The 24590-nt window shown below is 46.8% G+C and overlaps 1 protein-coding gene across 18 annotated transcripts in view; it reads left to right on the top strand.

The window, feature by feature from the left end:
* KIF16B (kinesin family member 16B) overlaps positions 1-24176 on the top strand; it is a 308817-nt gene extending 284641 nt beyond the window's left edge. For all 18 annotated transcript variants that reach the window (XM_085004496.1, XM_085004502.1, XM_021078047.2 and 15 more), the window contains one exon: positions 23067-24176. In XM_085004496.1, coding sequence (XP_084860622.1) covers positions 23067-23225 — 159 coding nt within the window. In that variant the 3' untranslated portion in view covers positions 23226-24176. The remainder of the gene's footprint in view (positions 1-23066) is intronic.
* Positions 24177-24590: the final 414 nt, after the last annotated feature.

Raw genomic sequence — 24590 nt, 5'->3', positions numbered from 1 at the left:
TAAATTATATTTTTCATACATATTTTCTCTACTGCTAAGCATATAATAATTTATATTTCATTAAGGACGACCTAACTCATTACTCTGAAACTTGAAAAACATTATTTTTATCTGTCTTTACTGAGCACCATTTGTATTCCCTTGTTCTTTCCAAACTCAGGGTGGATTAAGGATTCAGTGTTGCTGTGAGCTGTGATGTGAGCTGTGTCTCAGACACAGTTTGGATCTGGTGTTGCTGTGGTGTAGGCCAGCAGCTGTAGCTCTGATTCAACCCCTAGCCTGGGAACTTCCATATGCCAGAGGTTTGGCCCTAAAAAGAGGAAGAAAAAAAACCACAACTACAATGCCATCATCAACACACACATACACACCCACACACACACCAGAAATTAACTAATTTCTTATATAAACAAATACTTGGTCAATGTTCAGACCACACCAATTTTCTCATTTTTTTTCAACAGATGTACTTCCATTAAGACCCACAATAAATCCACCCTTAGCATTGGTCAATATGTCTTGAAAGTGTCTTATAATCTATAGGTTTGCCTTCCCTCTTTTTTTCCCACCATCTGTTTGTTGATGGGACCATGTCTTTCGTCCAGTGAATTCTTACATTTGAGTTTTTGCTAGTCACATGGGGTGTCGTTCACTATGCCTCTCTAATCCTTTGTCTTCTGAAGGCAAGTAGGTAGATTGAGTGGCTCCACTGAGGTCAGGTCTGATTTTCTGGGTCAAGAATGCTGTAGAGGTGGTGCTGCTGTTCCACCATGTCTCAGAGCATGGCAGTTGGGATGTGATGTCTGCTGGTCTGTCTCTGATGGTCTTTGCTTTCTCTATCAAGGCTGTCTGGTGATTATGGCAGTCACAACCCACACTCAGGACCACGTCCCATGCCTGCAGTGAGCCAGTCCTGTGTATGTCAGTCAAGTGCTTCCTGAGGCTTCAAGGGGCTCTGCCCTGTCGGAGCAGAGTTGAGACAAGTAGTTACAGGGACAGTCATGACCACCTCTGAGCTCATCAAGGATGCGACTCCCAAACCAGTGGTTCCCAAACCCGTCTGGCTGATCTTTGAAAGATCTTGAGTAGCTTTTTGAAATAGACATATCAGACCTCATTCTAGTATATTCTGGCTCAGCAAGTCTAGAGTGGGATCTGGGAATCTGCTGTGCAAAGATGGAACTGATGTGGAAGCAAAAGCTGGATCCTAAAGCCACTTTCATGTCCTTGGATTGAACCACAGGGCAATGAGGGACCCAGCGAGTATTTTAAGCTGAGGAATGGTGGGATGAGGTTTTTACTGCCAGAGCGAGAAGAGAGGAGCAGCGGAGACGGAGGCAGGAAGGGCAGTGACCCAGCTGTTACTGCCTTCAGATCAGAGGTGACCGTGGCCTAAAGGAAGATGAGACGGTGGTTGGGATGGAGGAAGGCAGAAGGATATGAGCCTCACCAGCAGGGCTCACCGTTCCACTGAACCAAAACTGTGAGGCAGCGATAGAATTAGTCTGGATGCCCAAGATCTGAACATCCGTCTTTAACAAGACAGTAAGATTTAGCAGTCGATATATTGTGAATTTTGCATTTCTGCATGCAACTCATGGTACTGAAGTAGTGCTTTTTCACCACTTCACCCATTTGGGGATTGGAAGCTGTATGAGCCAGGGTTCTCCAGAGAAACAGAACCAACAAGATGTCTGCGTGTGTGTAGAGATTTGTCATAAGGCATTGCCTCACCTAGTTATAGAGGCTGAGATGTCCTGAGATCCCAGAGAGCAAATGGTTCCAATCTGAGTCCAAAGGCCCAAGAACCAGCAGAGCCTGGTGGCGTCAGTTCCATTCTGAAAGCTACCATTTCCATTCAAGTCCAAAGACAAGACAGACTGCTTCCCTAGTTCAGTGCCGTCAGGCAGGAGTTCCTCTTACCCTGGGAGGATCTGCCTTCTTATTCGGCTGATTAGGTGCAGCCCACCCACGTTAGGGGGGATGGTGTGGTCCCCTCAGTCTGTTGATCCAGATGTTAATCTCATCTGGAGACACCCTCACAGACACCAGCACAATATGTCACCAAACATCTGGGCGCTGCATAGCCCCGCCAAATCAACACATAAAAGTCACCATCACAGAAACCAGTTCTCTTCACCCCTGATATGCTACAGTGGTAATTGTTCCATTTGGTGTGGCTTTTGATAGTCTAATATCAATCCCAGTTGCAATCCTTCTTCATGTGCAGACCCATTAAGTCCATGGCCTCTTGTCATTCCTGGGTCCCGTGCTCCTTTACAAGGTGTTGGGGGCTTGACACATACCACAGGGATCCCACAGCTCTTCCCAATTTATGGCAATAGCATCAAATGAAAGGAGTGCAGTGCAGCTCCGGCAGCAGGGTTACAGGCCAAGCACGCTCGCTGTGGAGTTCGGTACCAGACAATTTTCATTTCCCGGCTTATTTTCATAGCAGAATGACACGAGTCCTGAATGCTGTGGTGTGACACTGCTAGAGAGTTGTCCCTGCTCTCTTTCTAGCTCCAGCAAGGCATCGCTGCTCGGTTTCCTTTATTAAATGTCTCATTGCCTCTGAAACAGAAGCAGGCACCACAAGTGGTGTTGAACACACAGCGCGGGTGACTCCTCATGACAGCAGCTCCCTTCTCTGTCGCCTGTACCTGGGGGTGGCTGGCCTGCCCTGCTCAGAGACAGATGTGAACTCCATGGTGCTGTGGGCCTCACTGTTTGCTCTGCGTAATTAAATACCGTTTTCGTGTTTTCTCATTCTTGCCACCCGTCTCATCTCACTTCTGTGAGAGGTCTTTGAAACCCAAGCACTTAATTAGCTCCTGGGCCCTGGGGGAAGCATCAGAAGTACAGCTAAAGGTAGAGGGAAAGAGCAGTCGTGATTGTGGTAGAAAGAACTCTGACCTCCTGGGGATGCCCGAGCTACTAAAATTGTTTTGGAATTAGTGACTGTTTGGAGTCATGTGTATGATAGTGTCACGCTTATGTCATTAATTTCTAGCAGTGTTCACATCTGTGCAGTTACATCTGCTCCTTTCTGCCAGAGGCTGCCATGTTTTCTTTCCCCCAGTGCACACATTGTCCTGGATGCAGATAAAAGGGTGTCCTGTGTGGTTCTCAGTCCCTTCCTGGGGACCAGAGTGTCCCTTAGAGCTCCTGATTGTAGTGTTGTAGACACATCCACATCTTGCTCACACTCACTAAAGGAGGAGACATGCAGTGATATATTATTAATTACAGAATAAGATAAAGCATGATCTAGCAAGATACAATTAATGTTGATTTAACTATAGATTCTATTATTTGGGTATAATTATAGGCATAATTATAAATGTAGTTCTATAGGTATAACATAGATGTAGGTTATAGCTGTATAGGTTGTAGATGTGTATAGAGATGTGAAATTTAGGTATAATTCAATATTGTATATAGATATAACTATGTAGAGTTATGTAATAGAATAAAGAATCCACTCTTGTAACCACTATGGAAAACAGTAGCTTCCTCAAAAAAATAGAACTGCCATATGATCTAGCAATCCCACTCCTAGGCAAATATCCAGAGAAAACCATAATTCAAAAAGATACTTGCACGACTTGCCGTCGTGGCTCAGTGGTTAACGAATCTGACTAGGAACCGTGAGGTTGCGGGTTCGATCCCTGGCCTTGCTCAGTGGGTTAGGGATCCAACGTTGCCATGAGCTGTGGTATAGGTCGCAGACGCAGCTCGGATCCCACATTGCTGTGGCTGTGGCGCAGGCCAGCAGCTACAGCTCCAATTAGACCCCTAGCCTGGGAACCTCCATGTGCCGCAGAAGCGGCCCTAGAAAAGGTAAAAAGACAAAAAAAAAAAAAAAAAAAGATACTTGCACCCTAACGTTCACTACAGCACTATTTACAATAGTCAAGACATGAAGACAACGTAAATGTCCATCCACAGATGAATGGATGAAGAAGATGTGGCATCTAACACAAGGGAATACTACTCAGCCTCAAAAAGAATGAAATAATGCCATTTGCAGCCACATGGATGGAACCAGAGACTGTCAAACTAAGTGAAGTAAGTCAGAGAAAGACAAACATCACATAACACCACTTATGTGGAATCTAAAAAAAAGATATAAATGAACTTATTTGCAGAACAGAAACAGACTTCAAAAACAAACTTATGGTTACCAAAGGTGAGGGGAAGGATGAATTGGGGGTTTGGGATTGGGATTTGGGATATGCACACTGATGTATATGGAATGACTGGCCAATGAGGACCTGCTGTATAGCACAGGGACTCTACCTAATATTCTGTGATAACCTATATGGGAAAAGAATCTGAAAAAAATGGATGTGCGTATATGTATAACTGATTCACTGTGCTGTACAGCAGAAATTATCACATTGTAAATCAACTGTAATTCAATACAACTTGAAAAAACAAAAAACAGGGAGTTCCCATCATGGCTCAGTGGTAGCGAATCTGACTACGATCCATGGGGATGAGGGTTTGATCCCTGGCCTCACTCAGTGGGTTTAGGATCCAACGTTATCATGAGCTGTGGTATGGGTTGCAGATGTGGCTTGAATCTGGCTTTGCTGTGGCGGTGGTGTAGGCCTGGGAACTTCTATGTGCTCTGGGTGTGGCCCTAGAAGTGGGGGGAGGGGACTCACAAAACCCAAAAAGATATAAAGCATAGGAGTCCCTGGAGGTACTTGCAGTCTAGCCCAGGCCCAGGAACTCCAAGCTGGCTGACACCGTCCCAGCTCCTCCCATGAGATGCCACCATCCAGCCTGGATGTGAGCAGAGACCATGGGTAGGTGGGGAGCTCCTGGGCGCCTTGCTGTCTTCTGAATGCTTTGCAGTCATTTGATGATGGATTCACTGAGGCCCTATGCACGAGCCATGTTTGCCCGCATTCTTATCCCCTAAGGTTGCAATAAAACATGTATATTTAAGTCCTTTAAAAATGCCTGCACAGCCTAAGGAAAATAATGAGTAAGCCTCCTGTGAATTCAAAAAGTTCTCATCAGAGAATTCAGTCCTTGGAGTTCCAGTTATGGAGCAACAGAAACAAATCCATGTACTATCCATAAGGATGTGGGTTCAGTCCCTGGCCTTGCTCAGTGGATCAGGAATCCAGCGTTACCTTGAGCTGTATAGGTTGTGGACGGCTCGGATTCGACGTTGCTGTGGCTGTGGCATAGGCCAGCAGCTGTAACTCCAATTTGACCCCTAGCCCAGGAACTTCCATATGCTATGGGTGGCACCCTTAAAAAAAAAGAGAGAAAGAAAGAAAATCCAGTGCTAACGACACAGAGAGAGAGCTTTGGGGAGGAAAAAGCAGCTGAGGCTGAGTCAGGAGCAGCAACACTCCTGCCACCTTCCCACCCCTCAGCCCCCGTGGTTAACGGCTGAGCTGAGCCACAGCCAGGATCCCCCTTCATCACCCCAAGCCCCAGTCCCATCCCACAGCTGACACACATTGTATGCTATCCCTGTCCCCTCGATCCTCCTGTAACACCAGCAGGTCCCCCAGGTCTCTCAGCTCTTCCCCCTTGGCCTTCTCCAAAGCCAAGGCAGACTGACTGGAGGCTGGAGTGGAGGAGGCCCTGGAGGGAACTCTCACCCCAGGGAGGTTGCAAGTCCGTGGCTGAGCTTGCCAGCCTCCCATCCTCTCCAGGACGATTCCAGGCACATTCTCCATGTTGCCCCAGCAGGGCTGAGCCCAGTCCTGCAGGTGGTAACCTGCTCAGCCCCTGCATTGGCTTTCCCCCCCTTTCCCCTTCTCTTCCCCCCGCCCCTTTGCTTCCGTGTCCAGGGTCACCCCTGAATGAACAAATGACTCGGTCTTTGCTCTCAGGGGATCACAAACTACTCATATGGATTGGGCATTCTGACCATTTTGCGAAGAGTGTGTGTGAGTGAACCTGTGCACATTTACCGCTCTTTTGTGTATGTGTGTAGTTTTTAAAACTTTGTTTTAAATAAGTGTCAATTGTGGATGTGCTCAAGTCAGCCTGGGTCACATCCACAAGGACCTTCTCCGTCCTCTCTATTCTCTCTTGAGTTGTTCCCCCTGCTTCCTGTGCCCTGGGTTTTCCTCTTTCTTAACCCACTCCCTTGTCCTTTTTTTTGCCCTTTTTTTTTTTGCCTTTTCTAGAGCCACTCTCGTGGCATATGGAAATTCCAAGGCTCGGGGTCAAATCGGAGGTGTAGCTGCCGGCCTGCACCACAGCCACAGTAACACTGGATCCGAGCCACGTCTGCAACCTACACCACAGCTCACAGCAATGCCGGGTCCTTAACCCACTGAGCAAGGCCAGGGATCGAACCCGAAACCTCATGGTTCCTAGTCGGATTCGTTAACCACTGAGCCACGACAGGAACTCCCCCCAATCCCTTGTCTTGACGGAGCACATCTCTGTAGCTTCCTGAGAAAGGACATGTAAGGGGTACATTTCTAGAGACATGTCTGACAGGGGCTTTCTCCACCCACACCCTGGCTGGATATGATATAATAGTTGAGGACCATTTTCATTCTGAATTTCAAAGGGGTCGTTTCATTGTCTTCCGACTTCCCGTGCTGCTGTTGGGCTGGTCAAAGCTGTTTTGATTACTGATCCTCTGGATGTGACGTGCTTCTCTCCCCCGCTCTGTCCGCAGGGTTTGGAGTACTCCTGGTCCTGCTTTGGTGAACAGCCTCTCTGTCTGCACAGACTTTCTCTCTCCCATCCGTCATCACTGGGAGTCCTCTATGATGATTTCCTCATTTAATGTGTTTTTCGGTTTCTTTCTGGACCCCCATGTGTCTGGGTGGATCCTTGTGGCCTAAGCCCCCTCTCATTTTCCTCTCCTCTGCTTTTCATGTCCCTCCCCCACTGGTCCTTCCCCACAGCTTTGAGAAGCACTGTGCTCCTGGGCCACCTTACCCTGTCCTCCTTTGCTCTGACATTCTGCTGGTCACTTCTGCATCTGAGAGGGTTGTCATAAACCTGAAGACCTAGCTGCTTGCTTCCGGAAATAGTTATTGTTTTTGTTTTTGTTCGTTTGTTTTGGCATTTCTTGGGTCGCTCCCGTGACAAATGGAGGTTCCCAGGCTAGGGGTCGAATTGGAGCTGTTGCTGCCAGCTACGCCAGAGCCACAGCAATGCAGGATCCTGAGCCGTGTCTGCAACCTACACCACAGCTCACGGCAATGCCGGATCCTGAACCCACTGAGCGAGGCCAGGGATGGAACCTGCAACCTCATGGTTCCTAGTCGGATTCATTAACCACTGCGCCACAACAGGAACTCCCAGAAATAGTCAGGTTTTTATTTCCGTTGATGTCAGTGTCATTCCTCTTCATGCCCTTCCTTTGTTGCAACTGCCCAAAAGACATGATCAAAATTCTTCCTGCACATTGAAGAGCCAGTATCTCTGCTCTGTCTCCTCTAAGTTCTCTGCTCACTGTTTATACCAACACATAAGAGAGGATTATCCTTCCTCTCTTATGAAGCCCTGCACCTAGTTGGCGTTCGGCTCTCTTGAAGATGCTTCAGTTCCCATGACTCCATTCATTCAGATTTGTTCCCAGAAAAGGTGTGCTTTTCTTAGAGGAAAAGTGCTCACATGGCCTCTGCCTTTGAACCTCCATCTCATCCTGTATTGCCTTTGTAAACAGCATCGTCTTTATTTCAGAATTCCTGCAGTTATTTTTTTTTCCCTTGACAATCCTTTTTTCTTCAGTATGCGCCACTTCTGTTTCATAGTGGTCATGAATCAGTGTTGCCGCAGCCCTTTGAGACAATATTTGTAGAGAACGAATGGAGAAGAACATCAGTTTGTTCCAATTCCATGCAACTTTTTATCTTCATCGTCTGCCCGTGTAAAGCTCCCATCCGTTTTTAGATGTAAAAAAACTGCTGTGAACTGCTGCGCCCAGCAGTTCGCTGCAGTGCGTTTACATTTACATATATAATATTCATTCCAGGCAGCCAAAAAAGAAAAGACTTTCCGTAATCTATTTTCTAATTGAGATCACCTGCTTCATATTATTTATAAGTAAAATTAAGAAACTGCCATTGAAATCAAGGAAAGATGTGCTAATCAGAGATGAAAATGGCAGCAAACGAAGCCATCGCTTTTTTCCTCAATGGAGTTTTTTTAGCCGGGTGGCAGCAGAAGGGATCCAGTGGCTCTTATTGCAGACTCTGCGGTGAGGGCTGAGGGCAGCGAGCTCCCACTGCACCATAGTCTGTGGTATTTATGGCTGATCCCCCTTTCCTTTTCCATTTATAGTCCTCATCTTCCAGTTCACAAAACTGCGTTTACTTGCATTTTCTCATTTGAAAGAAGCTGGATATATGCAAGTAACAGTGCAGCCTGGATAAACTGACATTTCCTGACTTTGAAGACAGTTTTCCATGGCAGGGTCTGTGGATAGCAAATTAACCCTACTGTTTCTTGGATTAAATGGCCCCATCGCTTTCTCCAGGATCCCCTTGCTGGTGACATTTCCCTGTGATCTACTGGACCTTCTTTCTGTCTTCATTTTATCATTTTTAAAAAAGTTTTTATGGAAGTATAGTTGATTTACAATGTTCTTTCAATTTCTGCTGTCCAGCAAAGCGACCCAGTCATATACATTCTTTTTTTCGTACTATCTTCCATCACGTTCTAACCTAAGAGATTGGACCTAGTTCCCTGTGCTGTACAGTAGGAGCCCATTGCTTATCCATTCTGGTAATGTTATAGTTTGCATCTACCTACCTCAAACTCCCCATCCATCCCACTCCCTCCCTGTCATTACATTTTGGCTTTGGCTGCACTGCCTGCCCAGCCCTTTACTTGAGAACAGTCCCAGATGTTAAAAGTTTTGACGATTGAGAGATGCTTATGATGGATGCTTAGCCGTTTTCAGGTTCACTTGGTGGTTAAAGCAGCCAGATGCAGGTGTTCAGGGAAGCATGTGTGATCACCGCCTGGTATGCAGCATTTTCCACTTCTCTTCTGCAGCAGGTTCTCGGATTGTAAGCATAGATGTCAGCCTTAAACGTTTCCACAGTCTGGCTTTGAAGCAGAAATGAATAGATGCTGTTCTCTGTAGTAAATTAGTAAATATCCCTTGTTCAGGATAAAGAAGATACTATAAAATAATGTTTTGCTACAAGGTGAGGTACTAAGGAAAGAAAACCCACACCTTTTGTGGCCTTTGAGCATCATCTAAGGGCCATCTTCACAGCAGTCATGTAATGGAGAGTGTCTTTTATGAGCAAAGTACCATTCAGGAAGTTCGTGGATTCAGTGTGTATTTTTTTTTTTAACTTAGAGGTTTAATTCTGTAGAGAATATCTATTTGGAAAAGGAATTTATTTTCATTTCCCTGTATGAAATGCAGACCTACTCCATCCTTTTGGAAAACTCGAGGTATTCTATTTAGAGAAGCTTTGAGCTGGCTTTTCTCCCTTCCTCTTCCTCCCTCCCTCCCTGACAGAATCAAGCCTCACTCATTGTCCCTTCTGAAGGGGATCAGCAGTGCAGATAATCCACATCCCCAGCTAATCCCCTCGATGGGGCAGGGTCACAGGCCACAGTCCTCTTCACACTTGGGGCATGACCATGGCTCCCCCCAGGCATAGGGCGGCATGTGGGCATAGAGGGATAACTCCCGAGGCAAGAGGGTAATCTGTGAGTTGTTCTCAGGGTCCAGAGAACAGAAGGGGGCAGTGGGCTTCCTCCTCCATGCCCTGGAGTAAGGGCTTACCCTCTTGCCTGAAATCAGGCCTCCGTGTTACTCAGTGATGGCCCGGTTCAAGGCCAGCCAAGGAGAACTTGCTGTCCACATGCAGATGACCTTAGGCAAGACCTTAAAGGGAAGGGTCATTCTGCTCCACCACAGGCATGGCCTGGGGGGCAGGGAGGAACAGGGTTCTCGAAACATTGCACTGCAGGCAGCTCCTGGGTTCCACAGAAAGGGAGACCTCAGGATTCCAGTAAGTGATATACACCTGCTTCTCGAGTCTCGAGTGTTTTAGAACCTGGTTCTTAAGTGCATTACAGCCAGGAAATGCCACTCAGCCAGATGCTCATTTGAAAGTTTGTCAGTCTAGTGGGTCACTGGGAGCTTCCACCTCCCACCCCCCCACACCCCCAAATGTCAGGAATCTTCATGAAGGTCTCTGCAGTGTCAGAAGGAATCATAAGCTTAGAAACAAAGGATAGAAGAGTTGTTTGTCTCTGGTTTTGTTTTTTTATCCCAAATGGCACTTTACAGAATCTCAGTATCCAAAAGATATCTTAAACTGATCCTTCAGGGAATAAATAATTTACCAGTATAGTTATATTTTTAAAAATCTATTTTTAATAGGATTCCCCAGTTTGAACTCTTCCTTACTTTAAAACAACTCTTGAAATAACGAGGCTGCCAGGATCAGATATGGGGTAACTTTGGGGGAAAAAAGAAGTTCCAGATTCTTGCTGTCTCTCATTTTCCTTTTTAGAGGAAAACTTGAAGTTAAATACTCCCATGCATTAAGCCCGTGTCTTTCTAAACATCTAAAAGAGAAGAAAATTAACATCTTTGCCCAGTAACTCCCAGAGGACAAAGCTGTATAGATAGTAGTGTTGATGACTTAATAAACACTGCGAACTGGGCCCTGCCCTAAGCACTCTACAGAAGGCAGCTCATTTAAGATTCTGATCCTTAAGGACAGTCAGATGAGGGAGTTCCCGTCATGGTGCAGCGGAAAGGAATCTGACTAGGAACCATGAGGTTGCGGGTTCAATCCCTGGCCTTGCTCAGTGGGTTAAGGATCTGGCATTGCCGTGAGCTGTAGGTCGCAGATGCAGCTCAGATCCTGTGCTGCTGTTGCTGTGGTGTAGGCCAGCACCTGTAGCTCCGGTTTGACCCCTAACCTGGGATCCTCCATGTGCCATGGGTGCGGACCTAAAAAGACAAAAAAAAAAAAAAAAAAAAAGATAGACGAGGAAACAGAGGTGCAGAGGAGTTCAGGGACTTACTCTCCCTGTGCTGTAATGTCTCTGTGCCCAGCGTGGTAGCTGCAAAGTGACCAAGTGCCTGAGGAGCTGGCTTGCAGGGCAGAGTTGAACTCCAGCTGCTGTGCAGTCCTGATGGCCAGTGTGTGCCTCCTGGGCTCTCTTCCAACCTCCCCTCCACACTGAGAATGTTGAGTTGCTCGGCATCTGTGCTCAGCTAGTTATCAATCTCGTACAGAGAACCTAAGATCTAATAAAGGAAAGTCAAGCAGAGTGAGCCCCCGAAACTGGCTCCTCCCAGCATCCTCCCATATTTTGCTTCATCCAAAGGAAGTTGAGAGTGGGTTCCTATGAGACAGAATGGAAGCTCTTTGCTTTCTCCCTTGCACGTGCTGTCACTTCCAGCTCACAGGTACAGCATACACTCAACTCCTCCCTTCCCTTCCATGAAGCAGAAAGATGGGACTGGTGGTGCCTTGTGCTCTGGAGAAAAGCTCAACCAGGAGTTCCCCTTGTAGCTCAGTGGGTTATGAACCCAACTAGTATCCAAAGGATTCCAGTTCGATCCCTGGCTTTGCGCCATGGGTTAAGGATCCAGTGTTGCTGTGAGCTGCAGTGTAGGTTGTAGCTCAGATCCCATGTGGCTGTGGCTGTGGCTGTGGCGTAGGCCAGCAGCTGCAGTTCCAATTCGACCCCTAGCCTGGGAATTTCAATATGCCTCAGGTGTGACCTAAAAAGAAAAGAAAGAGAAAAGCTCCACCAGCCTCTCAGTCTAAGCAGACCTTGGCCTTCTGATGCACCTTGTTAATGAGGTTTCACCCTGACCTTGCTGGTCAGCCAGGCTGGGTCATCAGGGTATCGAAGCTGCTTAACACCCAGCACAAGAACGTCAACCTGTGAAAATTGAGTATCACATGGACTTAAGATGCACATCCCTTATAAAATTTTTAAAGCTTGCTGGATTTTATTAGAATATGTGAACCAGATTGAGTATATTAAGTTTATGAGTCCAATTGATGCCTCCCCATAATAATTCAATACAATATGCTTATGTCATTAAACTCATAAAGAAGATTCTCTGAATAGCTGTAATGAATAGTTTGGATTCTGTAATCACAGACTAACATTTTCACCCTGATGAATTTTAACTGGGAGTTCTCAGAATTCTATATAACATCAAGAAATAAATGCCATATTTCCAGTGATGTCTATTTAATCCAAGTATTTACTCTAAAACCTAGGACAAAAAAGAAGTATCTGCAAAGACAGAATGATTCATTAGAAATACTGAAAAGGTTGGAAGAGGTTGGCATGAAGTAGAATAAAACTGTAATTTATGGCTAGTCATAAATTATAAGTAGAAACCAAAGGAACTTTTTCTCTTCTGCTTTGACTAATTGTGTTTATTCCCTCACCTCTTTATTCCCAAACACATGTATTTTGGTAATCCATCCTTGAGTAATAAACCACCCCACAATGGAGTACCTTAAAGAAACTACCCTATTATAGCTTATGATGCGGTGGTCCTAGAATGTGGGCAGGGCTCCACTGGGTGGTTCATCTTTTCCAAGTGTCATTGTCAGGTCAGGGAACTCATATGGCTGCACTCTGATCGCATCTCCACTGAGGCCTGGGCTCACTCTCAGCATTATCTCCAGCATATTCTCTTGGTTAAAAGCAAGTCAGATGTGATAAATTCATTTGAGTAATTAAAAAATAAATAAATAAATAAAACAAAAAAAAGTCAGAGACTCCACCCAGAAAGCCCGGGAGGACTCCATGAATCAGAGAGAAGAGAGGCCGCCAGAGCACAGTGCTGGAAGCCCCATCTGGGACCAGGTAGAGAGCTGATCCACCAGGCAGTGCATCCCGGAAGTGCATCCTCCACACTGAATAGTGCACAGTCCAGCGCTGTGTCTTTAAGCTGCCATGGCTAATGACTTGGGGAAATGAGGGATGCCATTGTGCTGTCTTCCCTGTTAATCTGTCATGAGGGAAAGGTGGACAAAGCCCTATTACATTTTTAAAGAACATTTCAATTTTAATATCAATAACTGGAAATTAAATCATGGATTGGTGTTAAAACTGTGAAATGAAGAGAGCTCCACAACAGGGAGATGGCCAGGAAATCATTACGGTGACATGGCCGGCGTGAAATATTGCACACGAAACAAGCAGTAGCTGCAGATACAGTCATGAGCCCTATTAAAGCAGGAACTTTTTTATAATATCATAAAGTGCTCATGATTTTATCCCCCTGCTAATTAAAATGGAAGGAAGGAAGCCAAAAGATAAAAAGGCAAGATCTTTCAAACACTTCTGAGGAACACACCACACACACACACAATTCCGAGAGCCTCCATGAGCGGGGTGTGGACTGCCCTGTAGACAGGGACTGCATTTACATTTACATTAACATCTTGCTTAAAGAATTCCCTTTGAGGATTTCCAGGACTTTCTCCTGAATTTGAAGAGCCCCAGGGCTTTCCTTAGCCCTGTATCCTCATCCACCTTGGCTAAGTCACTGTGCCTTGAGGTCTCAGTTTCCTCATCTGAAAACAGGATACACATACCCATGCTTCTCCTCAGCATGTCTCAGGGGTCTTAGGAGCTCCTGGACCAGGTAAGGCTGTGTACAGCATCCCTGCAGACCCACACCCAGGGTCAAGCCCCACCCCCATCATCTCCTTCCGGCCCTTCTTATCCCCACGCTGAGCCTTCCGTCCTGGCCTTGATCTGCATGCACGTCATTTGCTGGGCCTGGGTACCACACACCTTCCCTCCTCTCCCTGGTCTCACACCTCCCCCTCTTCCCCAGTCCCAGAACTAAAAGGGAATGGCTGTAGGATGGGAGCAGCCACGCTATTTAACCCTCTGCTGCCCTGGCAGGTTTATGCCTGGATAGACTATTGACCAGAACAGCCGCAAGCTCCCGAGGTGAAAAGAAAAGCCCAGCAGGGGCTACCTCAAGGCCAGCATTTACCCAGGTTATTCCAGAAACTTAAGTACTTTTCCTTTCAGCCCGGGCTGACACCGACATTGTACTACCAGTCACACATGAATCATGTTAACACAGCGACCTTCGTCAAGAACATCTAAAGTGGAACAGCGTGTAGCAGCACATTCTATTTTCATTTCTTTTTCCTTAATGCAGTGTATTGATTGAGGTACCAGGCGAAAGCTCTAAAATAATTGACTAAATTCTGGCTGAATTACCCTGTAGTGCTGTAGGGAGTGTGTTTCACCCTTCAGAACTCATGAGCCAATAGACCGTATTAGCTGGTGCTTCAGTTGAAAAGATTAATGATGTTTGGTGGCCATGTTTTCAAATGGAGTTGGGATTTGAAAGACTGGCCTGTGTGTGTACCTGGGTTTGGCGCAGGAACCTTCCAGAAAATGACTGCGGTCATTGTAAGCAAGTGGGTTTTGGAATGAATGGGCAGACCAGACGCTCTCTGGAATCTAACCTGAATTTCTCGCGTAAACCCTTGAAATGCTTCACGGCAGCCGCTCTGCCATCTGGAAGAGGCTTGGCCCAGGGGACCCTCTGTCCCAGCTAACTCCAAGTGCTGTCTTGATGAGGTTTCTGGCTACGGGGCGCCCATTCCAGAATATGCAGGGGAAAAAAGTCACCAGCTGTCTGCCCTAAGTTAGCCAGATAACTAGTCTCAAAGAAAGGGAAGGCATTTTTTTCAGTAAGGAATCTGAATGCTCTCTAGAAAGGGAAACAAAGGAAGGGCAACCAAAAAATGGCCGGTGACCAGCAAGTCACTGTCAGTAAATTATCAGGGCTTGGGCAGAGCTGTGGACAGCTCCATCTAGAAGTATAGAAGGCTCACGGGAAAGGGGTCTTTGCCCCTGGTTTGTATGGAACATTAACTCTAGATAACCCAGTACTCCTGCTCCCCATGAGAGCACCATCCAGGCTGGGAAAAGCTGAGATGCCCAGTGTCGCCGGCCTGGGCCGGTGAGGCAGCTGTGCTCAGGAGGAGTGTCAGCTGGTGGGGGGGGGGCAGACTCTGTGGACAGCATCCCTAGTGACTGGGACCCAGCCTCTGGTGTTGGAAGATCTGGGTGTGGACACTTCCATGCTCTGTGACCTTTGTGACATTACTTAAGCCTCCTGATGTCAGTTTTTTAATCTCAAAGATAAGAGAAGTCCCTACCTCATAAAGTTGTTGCAGGAATTAAACAAGACCATTAAAAGTTCTCACTATGCCAGAGTTCCCGTTGTGGCTCAGTGGGTTAAGAACCTGACTAGTATCCATGAGGATGTGGGTTCGATCCCTGGCTTTGCTCAGTGGGTTAAGGATCTGGCATTGCCACAGATTGTGGCATAGGGTGCAGATGTGGCTCGGATCTGGCATTGCTGTGGCTGTGACATAAGCCTGCAACTGCAGCTCCTGTTGGACCCCTAGCCTGGGAACTTAACATATTCCATGGATGTGTCCCTAAAAAAAAATAAAAAAGCTTTCACTGTGCCTAAAACCTTGTGAGCCATTGATAAATGGCCTCTAATGAGAGGAAGGCGGTGGTGGCTGGTCAGCCTTGGTGACCACACAGGGAACAGTCCTGGAGGGGTGTTGGCAGGTAAGAGTAAAAGGAAAAAAAAAAACCACTTAGGAGAGAAGGATCAGGGGCCCGGTGTGGGGTCTCTGACCATCTGTGTGTCCCTCATCCTTCTGTTGGTCTCTCTTGGCCTCATGTTTAAAAGCTTGAGGTCCTGACCCCTGGCCTAGAACCTTCCTATGCCATGGGTGCGGCCCTAAAAAGACAAAAATAAAAAAAAAATAAAAATACAAGCTTGTGGTCCTCGACAGGATTCTGGTTTTGTTCTGGGGGGGAATTTTAAAAGCACATGCCAGTTTAACACTTGGAAACAGACCCATGGGGGGCCCATGTCTCCTGTGACTTCTTCCTCCCCCACCCGCTCACTGCCTACATGTAGATTGACCTTAAAAAGCAGTAAAACAGGCCCATAGCCCGTGGAAGAGAGACCATTTATGAAATCAAGGTACTCTGTGCCAGTGCTGAAGCACGCCTTAAAGATTAGCCATCTAAATTTGATTTTCTGGAAGCCTTGATAAGAAAACACCTTATATTTTAGTGTTGGTCCAAGTGGCAAAAAGTGAAAACACCTAGATAAATGTCTAATATATCTGTTATTCCTAAAGCTTTTTTGCCAACTTGGAAAACAACTCAGGGGCCTCTGTTGCCATCAAGGTCATGCTGTTTTCCTTCTCCCTTCTCTTCCCCTCCATCCCATCCATCCTCCCCCCTCCTCCCCTCTCCATCCCAGCATCCCTCCTTACCCTCCCCCCTCCATCGCAGGCATCCCTCCTTGCACCCCCCCTTCCATCCCAGCCATCCTCCCTCGCCCTCCCCCAGCCACCCCCCTTATTTCTTGGTGTTTCTCTTGCCCTGGCTCCCCCCTTTCCCTCAGCTGCTCTCTCAGAAATCTCCAGACCTCCTCTGGCTCAGACTCCATTTCCTGGTTTGAAATCTTACTGCAAGAAGAGTGAGTCTCCTCTGTCATTCATCCTCCAAGCACCTGAGGCAGGGCTGACTTGCACAACCACTGTGGGTGCAGCCACCATCCTCACTGGTTCTGAGGCAGGGTGTTGATCAGAGCAGAGACTCAGGTGTGACCCTACCACCAGGGCAGGCAAGGGTTGCAGGCCTTCTGTGGTCTCCGAGGGCTACAGAGATTTAAATATGCCTGTTCTTCTTCCAGATTTTAATGGAAGCAATGCCATGTGAAAGAAACAGAAATTGGATATTGGATTTCACAGAGCCTTCTCCTGCTTTGCCCTTTTAACCCTGATAAGCCATTTACACCCCTGATGTCCTTCAGTTTTTGTAATTGTAATGCTCTTCTATAAAGCGTTAGAAGTGCCTTGGGGAGGGAGCTGGGCACCTGGCTTTATTTTCACACACCAGGGAGGGTGGAGCTGCCTTTGGATCAACAGTAAAGGGAGAACAAGGACAGGAAGCACTTTAATTTTCTCTCTTTAGCTGCAGGGGCCGTGGAAAACAGTGGAAGCAGAGGCAGCAAAAATTACTAATATAAATGTATATATTTAAATGTTTACTTAATATATAATTATAATGTATATTGAATGCATGCAAAAGCAGAGTTCTGACATATTGGCTGGTCTTAGAGAGAGGTCTCAAGCCCTAAGGGGAAACTTCTTAATTGGAGGAATAGTAATAAACTTGACTCACCCGATACCATTACATGGAATTAAATTTCATTACTGGAGGAGACACAGACAAAATTACCAGACTGGTCACCCTCACACACCCCTCCACTGAGGTCTGTGGGTGGGCATGGTTGCACGGAATACTGTGCAGTAATGAAAATGAACAGACCACAGCCACACCTAGTGGGATGCACACATCTCACAAACCCGTTAAGCAGTGGAAACCAGATACAGAGGAGTGTGCCCTGTGTGATTCCATCAATACAAAGTTCAAAACCTGGCAAAACTAACCAAGGGTATGGGAAGCCAGGACAGTGGTTACCCTGGAGAGGAGTGTGCGGAGGGCTGCCTGGCCTCTAAGAATGTTGTAATAGTTTTATGCTGATGATACCAGTGTGTTCACTTTTTGAAAAGTCACAAGGCTGCGCATTCATGATGAATGCTGTTTTCTCTCTGTACACTTTAATTAAAAAATAATAATAATAATTCGTCTAGGGATTTCCTGTCGTGGCACAGCAGAAACAAATCTGACTAGGAACCATGAGGTTGCAGGTTCTATCCCTCGCCTCGTTTAGTGGGTAAAGGATCTGGCGTTGCCATGAGCTGTGGTGTAGGTCGCAAATGTGTCTCGGATCTGGAGTGGCTATGGCTGTGGTGTAGGCTGGCAGCTGTAGCTCTGATTTGACCGCTAGCCTGGGAACCTCCATATGCCTCAAGCACAGCCCTAAATAGATAAAAGACAAAAAAAAAAAAAAAAAACGTCAAAGTCGTCAAGATTGCTCAGAAGCACTTTTCCCAGCCTCAGCAGTGTGCCTGGGATGATGGAAGATTGCAAAGATGAGATGCTGTCCGTGACCTCAGGAACCTTCTGGAATTTTAGTTCCATCTATGTACAAAGCTCCGGCTCTGGTCCTTTGGGTTTGCCATTCAGGAGAAAGAACTTGCTCAGCCCACCTTGGCTGGACAAGCCAGCCAAGGCCAATGTCACCTCCTACACTTCAGAGCCATCCCAAGGTCACTGCCAGGAATGCTTCCTAATCGCAGCATTTCTCTGACCAAGCAAGCAGTCTGTGTAATGGGAACCAAGGCTGCCCCACTCTGCTGAGCAGAGACTTGTTTTGCAAAGAAGCTCTTACATAACTTTCCGATCTCCCCATCTCGAGGTTTCACCGAGGTGTTCGTTTTCAGAAAAGGCCTGACCTGCAGCTAGCTCACTGCTCTCTTTATGGTGCCTCCCCAGCAGTGAAGGGGGTTCCAATATGTTCCCTTCACGTCATATTTCTAGTTTTTGCTTTCACTTCTCTTTTTCACTATCTTTAAAGGGCCCCGGTTTTGTGAACTAATTATGACAAATGTGAATGCAACATCTGTTCCCAGATTCAGATGCCTTCCACCCAGGAGGAATTCATCTTGAAGGCACGCATTTGTTGTGAGCATTGTCTGAGCTTGAGTGCAGCCATGGGCACACAGGCTACACAGGAGCTGCTGAGGTGCTGGCTCTGTTCCTGCTTTACACTGAGAAGGTGGTACAGCTCCACGCACATCCTCCTTGTGCAGAATCATGTCACACTCCATCTTACACAGTTAGTTGCAGTGTGCATTTCATCACGAGCATTGGCTGCCCGGGTATGGTCCATATTTTCCTAGTGACCATATTTGATGAACCTCACGTCCCTCTAGGTTAATGGTCTCTGCTTCCCTCCCCCCAGAAAAGTCAAGGCAGGTTCCTTTTGCTTCTTTGATGCAAATAAGCACTGGAGCAAGGTCTCTGTTTTCTTTTTCTTTCTTCTTTTTTTAAAATAATTTTCTTTTTAAGGCCACACCTGCAGCATATGGAAATTCCCAGGCTAGGGGCCTAGACCACAGCCACAGCAATGCCAGATCCGAGCCGCATCTGCCACCTACGCCACAGCTTGCAGCAATGCTGGATCCTTAACCCACTGAGTGAGGCCAGGGAATTGAACCCACATCCTCACGGATACTGTGTCAGGTTCTTAACCCTCTGAGCCACAATAGGAACTCCATTCTCTTATTTTCTTAGCAGTTGGTTTTGGCATGTTCTTACCTCAACCTGATTTCTATTTCAAGAGCCTTTCTTGAGAGGTTACCATGAGACCAGCAAGGTAGGAATTTGGAACACAGAAAACAGAGTCTGAGTTAAAAACCCTTGTTTTCCAGTCTCCTCTCTTGGTTACTAGCCTTGCTCACCTGATAATGAGCAAATAATAAAAAGAGGTAAGTCTAGGCCATGTATGAAGATCACCTAAAATTAGGTGACCTAGAGAACTTTGGGGTGTGGTACAAATGTTTGTCACCTTGCTTTGGCAATCGTTTCCCAGCCACCTGCATTTGTTAATACTCCACATACTGTACATTTGAAGGGTATGCCGTTACCGTGTTCAGTCAGTTACACGTCTATAAGGCACAAACAGTTAGATGTTAGAAGATTTTAGAAAATGTTAAATTACATACAAACGTGAATTATTAGTAATCCCTATTATTATTTTTAAGAAAGTAGCTAACAGATTTTCCTTGAGCAAAATATCTTATTTCAGAGGTAAATTTCAGGTGGGCAGTTCATCCAAGAAGGGGAATTAGACTAATTAGACTTCACCATCCTGGCCGGTCCAGAAGGAGGGCACAGCTCAGAACTGGCAATGGCATTCTAATCCCTAGCAGCTAACACCCCGCCGGGGTGGCTGTGGCCTCAGCACCAGCCTTTGCCTGGAGGAGTGCATCCCTACTCAGACTGGTGAACTCGTGCTTTTGAAAGAAGAAAGGTAACTAATAAAGACGAGAAATTGAAAAATAGCAAATATTTTTGCGGGGAACTGAGGTGGAAGGCCCAGATGTGGTTGAAAAGTAGGACTTCGTTGGAGTTCCCGTCGTGGCTCAGCGGTTAATGAATCGACTAGGAACCATGAGGTTGCAGGTTCGATCCCTGGCCTTGCTCAGTGGGTTAAGGATCCGGTGTTGGCGTGAGCTGTGGTGTAGGTCGCAGACACGGCTCCGATCCCTAGTTGCTGTGGCTCTGCCGTAGGCCAGCAGCTATTGTTCTGATTCGACCCCTAGCCTGGGAACCTCTATACGCCTCAGGTGCGGCCCTAGAAATGACCAAAAAAAAAAAAGTAGGACTTCATTGGTCCTACTTAAGGCATATTACAGAGCCCACCCCAAGCTCACAGTCAGTAGGACCCCTTATTTGGTGTGAGCAGTCCTGGTGGTGCAGCGTGCAGTTCCACGCAGCTTCTCGGTCCACCTGACCCGCTGACCATGTCGCCCCAGTCCAGGATTCTCAGGGTCGCCAAGCGCCTGAAGGAGGGGAATGACCTCAGTTACTTGATTTACCTTTCCAGGGCTGGTTCCTCATCCACTTTGGGAGAGGGGAACATGCATAGATAATTTCAGAGTACTTCAAAGTGCAAGACTTGAAATTTTACCACACTTAAAAAAACTCATCCCCTGTGTTTTGGGGTGCTGGTTCTTTATATAAAACACTGGGCACCGTGAAAGGACGCTTTTGGAAATTGAATAGGAGTAACGTTTTCTCCGTCCCCACTTAGCAAACCGAGGTGGTTCTCACAGTGGTAGGGGAAGGGGGTGCGTCTCAGATGTTGATATGAGGTGGGGGCGAGCCGTGCTGGGGGAAAAGGGCGAGGCGCGGAGTGAACCCTCAGTCCTCTCAAAAGTTCAAAAGTGTATTTTCACAGCCTGACCACCCGTCCCTGGCTTCAAGGTCACTGTTTTCTGGGCGCACATGAGATTGCGGGGCTCCAGCAGGGCAGAGTTGCTTGGTTCCGCCGGTACTCGGAGTGGAGCGTGGTGCTTTGCAGGTGTTGAAGTCTCCGAAGATACGCACACCCTCTGCCACCGCGTGTGTAGGGAGGCGGCAACAGCGCCGGGGCCTCAGTCAGGCAGCTGCGCCCGGAGCTCTCACGGAAGCTGCCCGGAGACATGGTCTCGGGTACCTCCTCTTCCCCTCGGCCTTGCGGTACCACTTAAGCTGATGGCGCTGGCGCTCCTGGGGGCCCTAGGCTGGAGGCTGGGGAGACGCCACGTGACGAGCGCTCCAGGGACGCACAGCATAGCACAGCAGCTTATAATGGGCCCTCCGGAGCCGTCTGCAATAACAGCTGCAAGTCCTTGGGTAGATGGAGTTGATTTCCTCCTCTGCCCCTCCCCCAGCCATGCCAGCTCACCTTTGAAAGCGAAGGAAATGTGACCTTCCAAATGGAGAAGCTGCAGGCTTTGCCATTGTGAACCTGGCAAAGTGCTTGTAACATACCTGTTCACTCAGTCTGAAGGGTCTAAGACCATATTGTCGGTGTTTTAGTTTAAGATTCAATGGCATGTTCATCATCCAGACGTGGCTGTTGACACACCAGAGTGTCTGGAATTGTGGCTATCCTGATTACAGGATGTTAACCGAAATATCTGTTTTTAATAAATGTGTTGGGTTTTCGCTTGGCTTAAAAAAAAGAAAAGATTTCCCCGGGGCCAAGGTGTTTCAATGGTGACTTTTGGAGCCAAATAATTATTTCCACAGCGGCTGTACGTACAGGGCATCGTGGGATGTTAACTGAATCCCTGGCCTCCACCCCTAAGATACACACACCACTCCTCCATGTAACAGTGAAAAATGTCTACAGGGCAGTCACCCAGGGTGGGGACCACTGTTCTAGGCCATGTTTCATAGGCAAATGTTTTTTGTTACTCAGAGTCCATAATTATTATGTTTAGTTTCTAAGCTTGAGACCAGATTTTTTTTTTTTTTTTTTTTTTTTTTGTCTTTTCTAGGGCTGCTCCCGCAGCACATGGAGGGTCCCAGGCTAGGGGTCTAATCAGAGCTGTTGCTGATGGCCTACGCCAGAGCCACAGCAACTCGGGATCCCAGCCGCATCTGCGACCTACACCACAACTCACGGCAACACCGGATCCCCAACCCACTGAGTGAGGCTAGGGATTGAACCCGCAACCTCATGGTTCCTGGTTGGATTTGTTTTCACTGCACCACGACGGGAACTCCCAGATTTATATTTTTTAAACAAGCAGAGACAATAATAATTCATGTCTAAAGCCACCCCTATCCGCCCCATTTTGGTTATAGATAACATTTGTCTGACCTGAAATATATTATTTTTGTGTGTCCGCATTTCCTTTAAACACTCTGCTGGCACCACGTCTGATTTCAACCTCAGCATCTCAGAGCCTAGGCTCCGAGGTGCTTGGGGCAGGAAGAGGCGGTAATGCTGTGACACAGAGGGGAGGCGCGCCTGCATGAGAGGTCCAGAAATTCTCACCGAGAACTTCCTTTTATTGGTGGTCATAGGAGCTGTGAAATGATCTGTAAACATTAGGAAATGACTCTCTTGTCCCCGGTATTTCTTTTGTGTTAGTTTATAAGAAGACTCCAAAGCAGAGCGTCTGTGTCCTTTGGCAAATACATGTTTAGGATCATGCAGATGTCTGGCCTTTTTGTTCCCCTCTTAATTGCCGTTTAATGAGTGAGTTGTGGGGGGACGGTCTCTTTGCTAAAGAAGCAGGGTATTAACTAGCGATCCTGTGGCAGGAAGTCAGACACCCCCCACCCCCTGCCCTGCCCCCCCACCATCAGGCACTGCCTGGCTCCCCCCTGGGCGTTTTGTCTGCAGACAGGCCCAAGCCAGGCACTAGCCCTGCTGCTCTGAGCCAAGAAGTAAAGAAGTGTCCCCTGCGTGCTGCACGTCGTGGCTGTCCCCTCAGGTGGCTCTGATGTGCCGAAGGCAGCGCTGTTTGTAATGCCAGCCGCAGCAACTCGAGGCCGGCAGGGACTTGTTTGTGGACATCCCTCTGCCGCTGTCAGCCGCATCCTGATCCTCTTTCTGCCTCTTGTCTCTTCCGCAGAAGTACCTCAGGGACTTTTTCAGCGTGATGCTCCAGTCGGCGACGTCTCCCTTGCACATCGACAAAGTGGGGCTGACGCTGTCCAAACACACCGTCTGTGAGTTCTCGCCCTTCTTCAAGAAGGGGGTCTTTGACTACAGCAGCCACGGGACGGGGTAGAGCCGGGTGACGGGGACCATCACGCAGTGCCTTCTCCTGCCGCGGGGCCAGGAGGCTGAACTTGCCGACGGTGACCCCGACAGGCGGCCGTTTCTGTCCATCGCCGTTGAATGTGGCCTTTTCCCCATAGTGCTTCCTCCTCGCTGGGCGCGGGAGCTGCCCCCGTGGCTCGATCATCCTGGGCCTTGGAGCCGAGCAGCCTGAGGCTTCTGGGGACGGGTGGCCGCCCAGACCCCGCTAATGGCGTTCATCTGGTTTCCTCTTTTACCAAAATACACTCTTATTTTTTATATGCCTTCCATGTGGCTGGCCCTATCCCAAGACAAGCATTTTTAAATTATTTCACTGTATTTTCCTTCCCCTCTATTTGAGTCTGCCCTTTTTTATAATCCCTCAGCACTGATGTTTACACAGAAATTCATATTCTGCAAAAGGGATGTTCGTTCCCATCAAGACTGGGGTCTTCCATGCTTGACACATTGGATGTAGATGACATCACTTAAAACGTCTATAAATCCACTCAAATAGGCTATTTGTTTAATCTTGAATCTTCAAGAAAATTTTCCCAAATGGCTGCTGTGCACTCTCAAGCTTTCTCTGCCAAGCACAGAACCAGCGCCTTGCTGAATGCATATTTTTAAAAGTTTTGTTCCCATTTCTGTTCCTGACTCTACCGGATCTTTAGCCAAGAGACTAGAATTTAATGTAGTTTATTAATGATCCCTTCAATTACTCAGGACTTAATGTAGCCTTGCACATCTATGTACAGGAAAACTGCTTTGTTTTACTAAAGAGAAAAATATGAGTAGAAAAAATATATATACGATATATATTGAAGTGTATATGTAATTCTTCCTATAGATTTATATGTGTATACACTCCTGTATGATAGTTGTATCAAAATATATAATCATTCACACCAAATTTATTAAAGATGTTTGCTTTTTTAAAGATTTAGATTGAGCTGCTATCAATATTAAATGAAGTTCTAGAATCTACTCTATAGCTGAATTTAAGTTTGTGGCATGATCCTTCCTACCAGCCTGTTTAAAAATTTATCTAATGTGCTTGGAAAGGTACATAATGTATAATTTAGCAATTTTGTTGTAGGAGACGCCACTTATAGTAATGATTGAAGTCACAAATGACTGGGTAACCAAACATACTTGCATTCAGACTTTTAGAATATGCCTTCACAACAGAGCTCTCCAACCTGAAAAGATGTATTTAAAGATGCAATTATCCCGATAAGGGGGAAACTATTAGTGTACTAATTAGATATCATGGTTTCGCATGAAAAAATGAGGACTTTTTTTAACTGCTGCAGGAAGACTTGTTTTTGTCTGCAGTTGTGATTACAGGCAT

This window comes from Sus scrofa, chromosome 17, assembly GCF_054392235.1.
Source record: "Sus scrofa isolate SSC_HxYL_T2T_F1_AM1 chromosome 17, Sscrofa_HxYL_maternal_Yorkshire_Landrace_v2.0, whole genome shotgun sequence".
NCBI lineage: Eukaryota > Metazoa > Chordata > Mammalia > Artiodactyla > Suidae > Sus > Sus scrofa.
The sequence above is the reverse complement of the archived record's forward strand: the minus strand, read 5'-3'. Positions and strand labels throughout refer to the sequence as shown.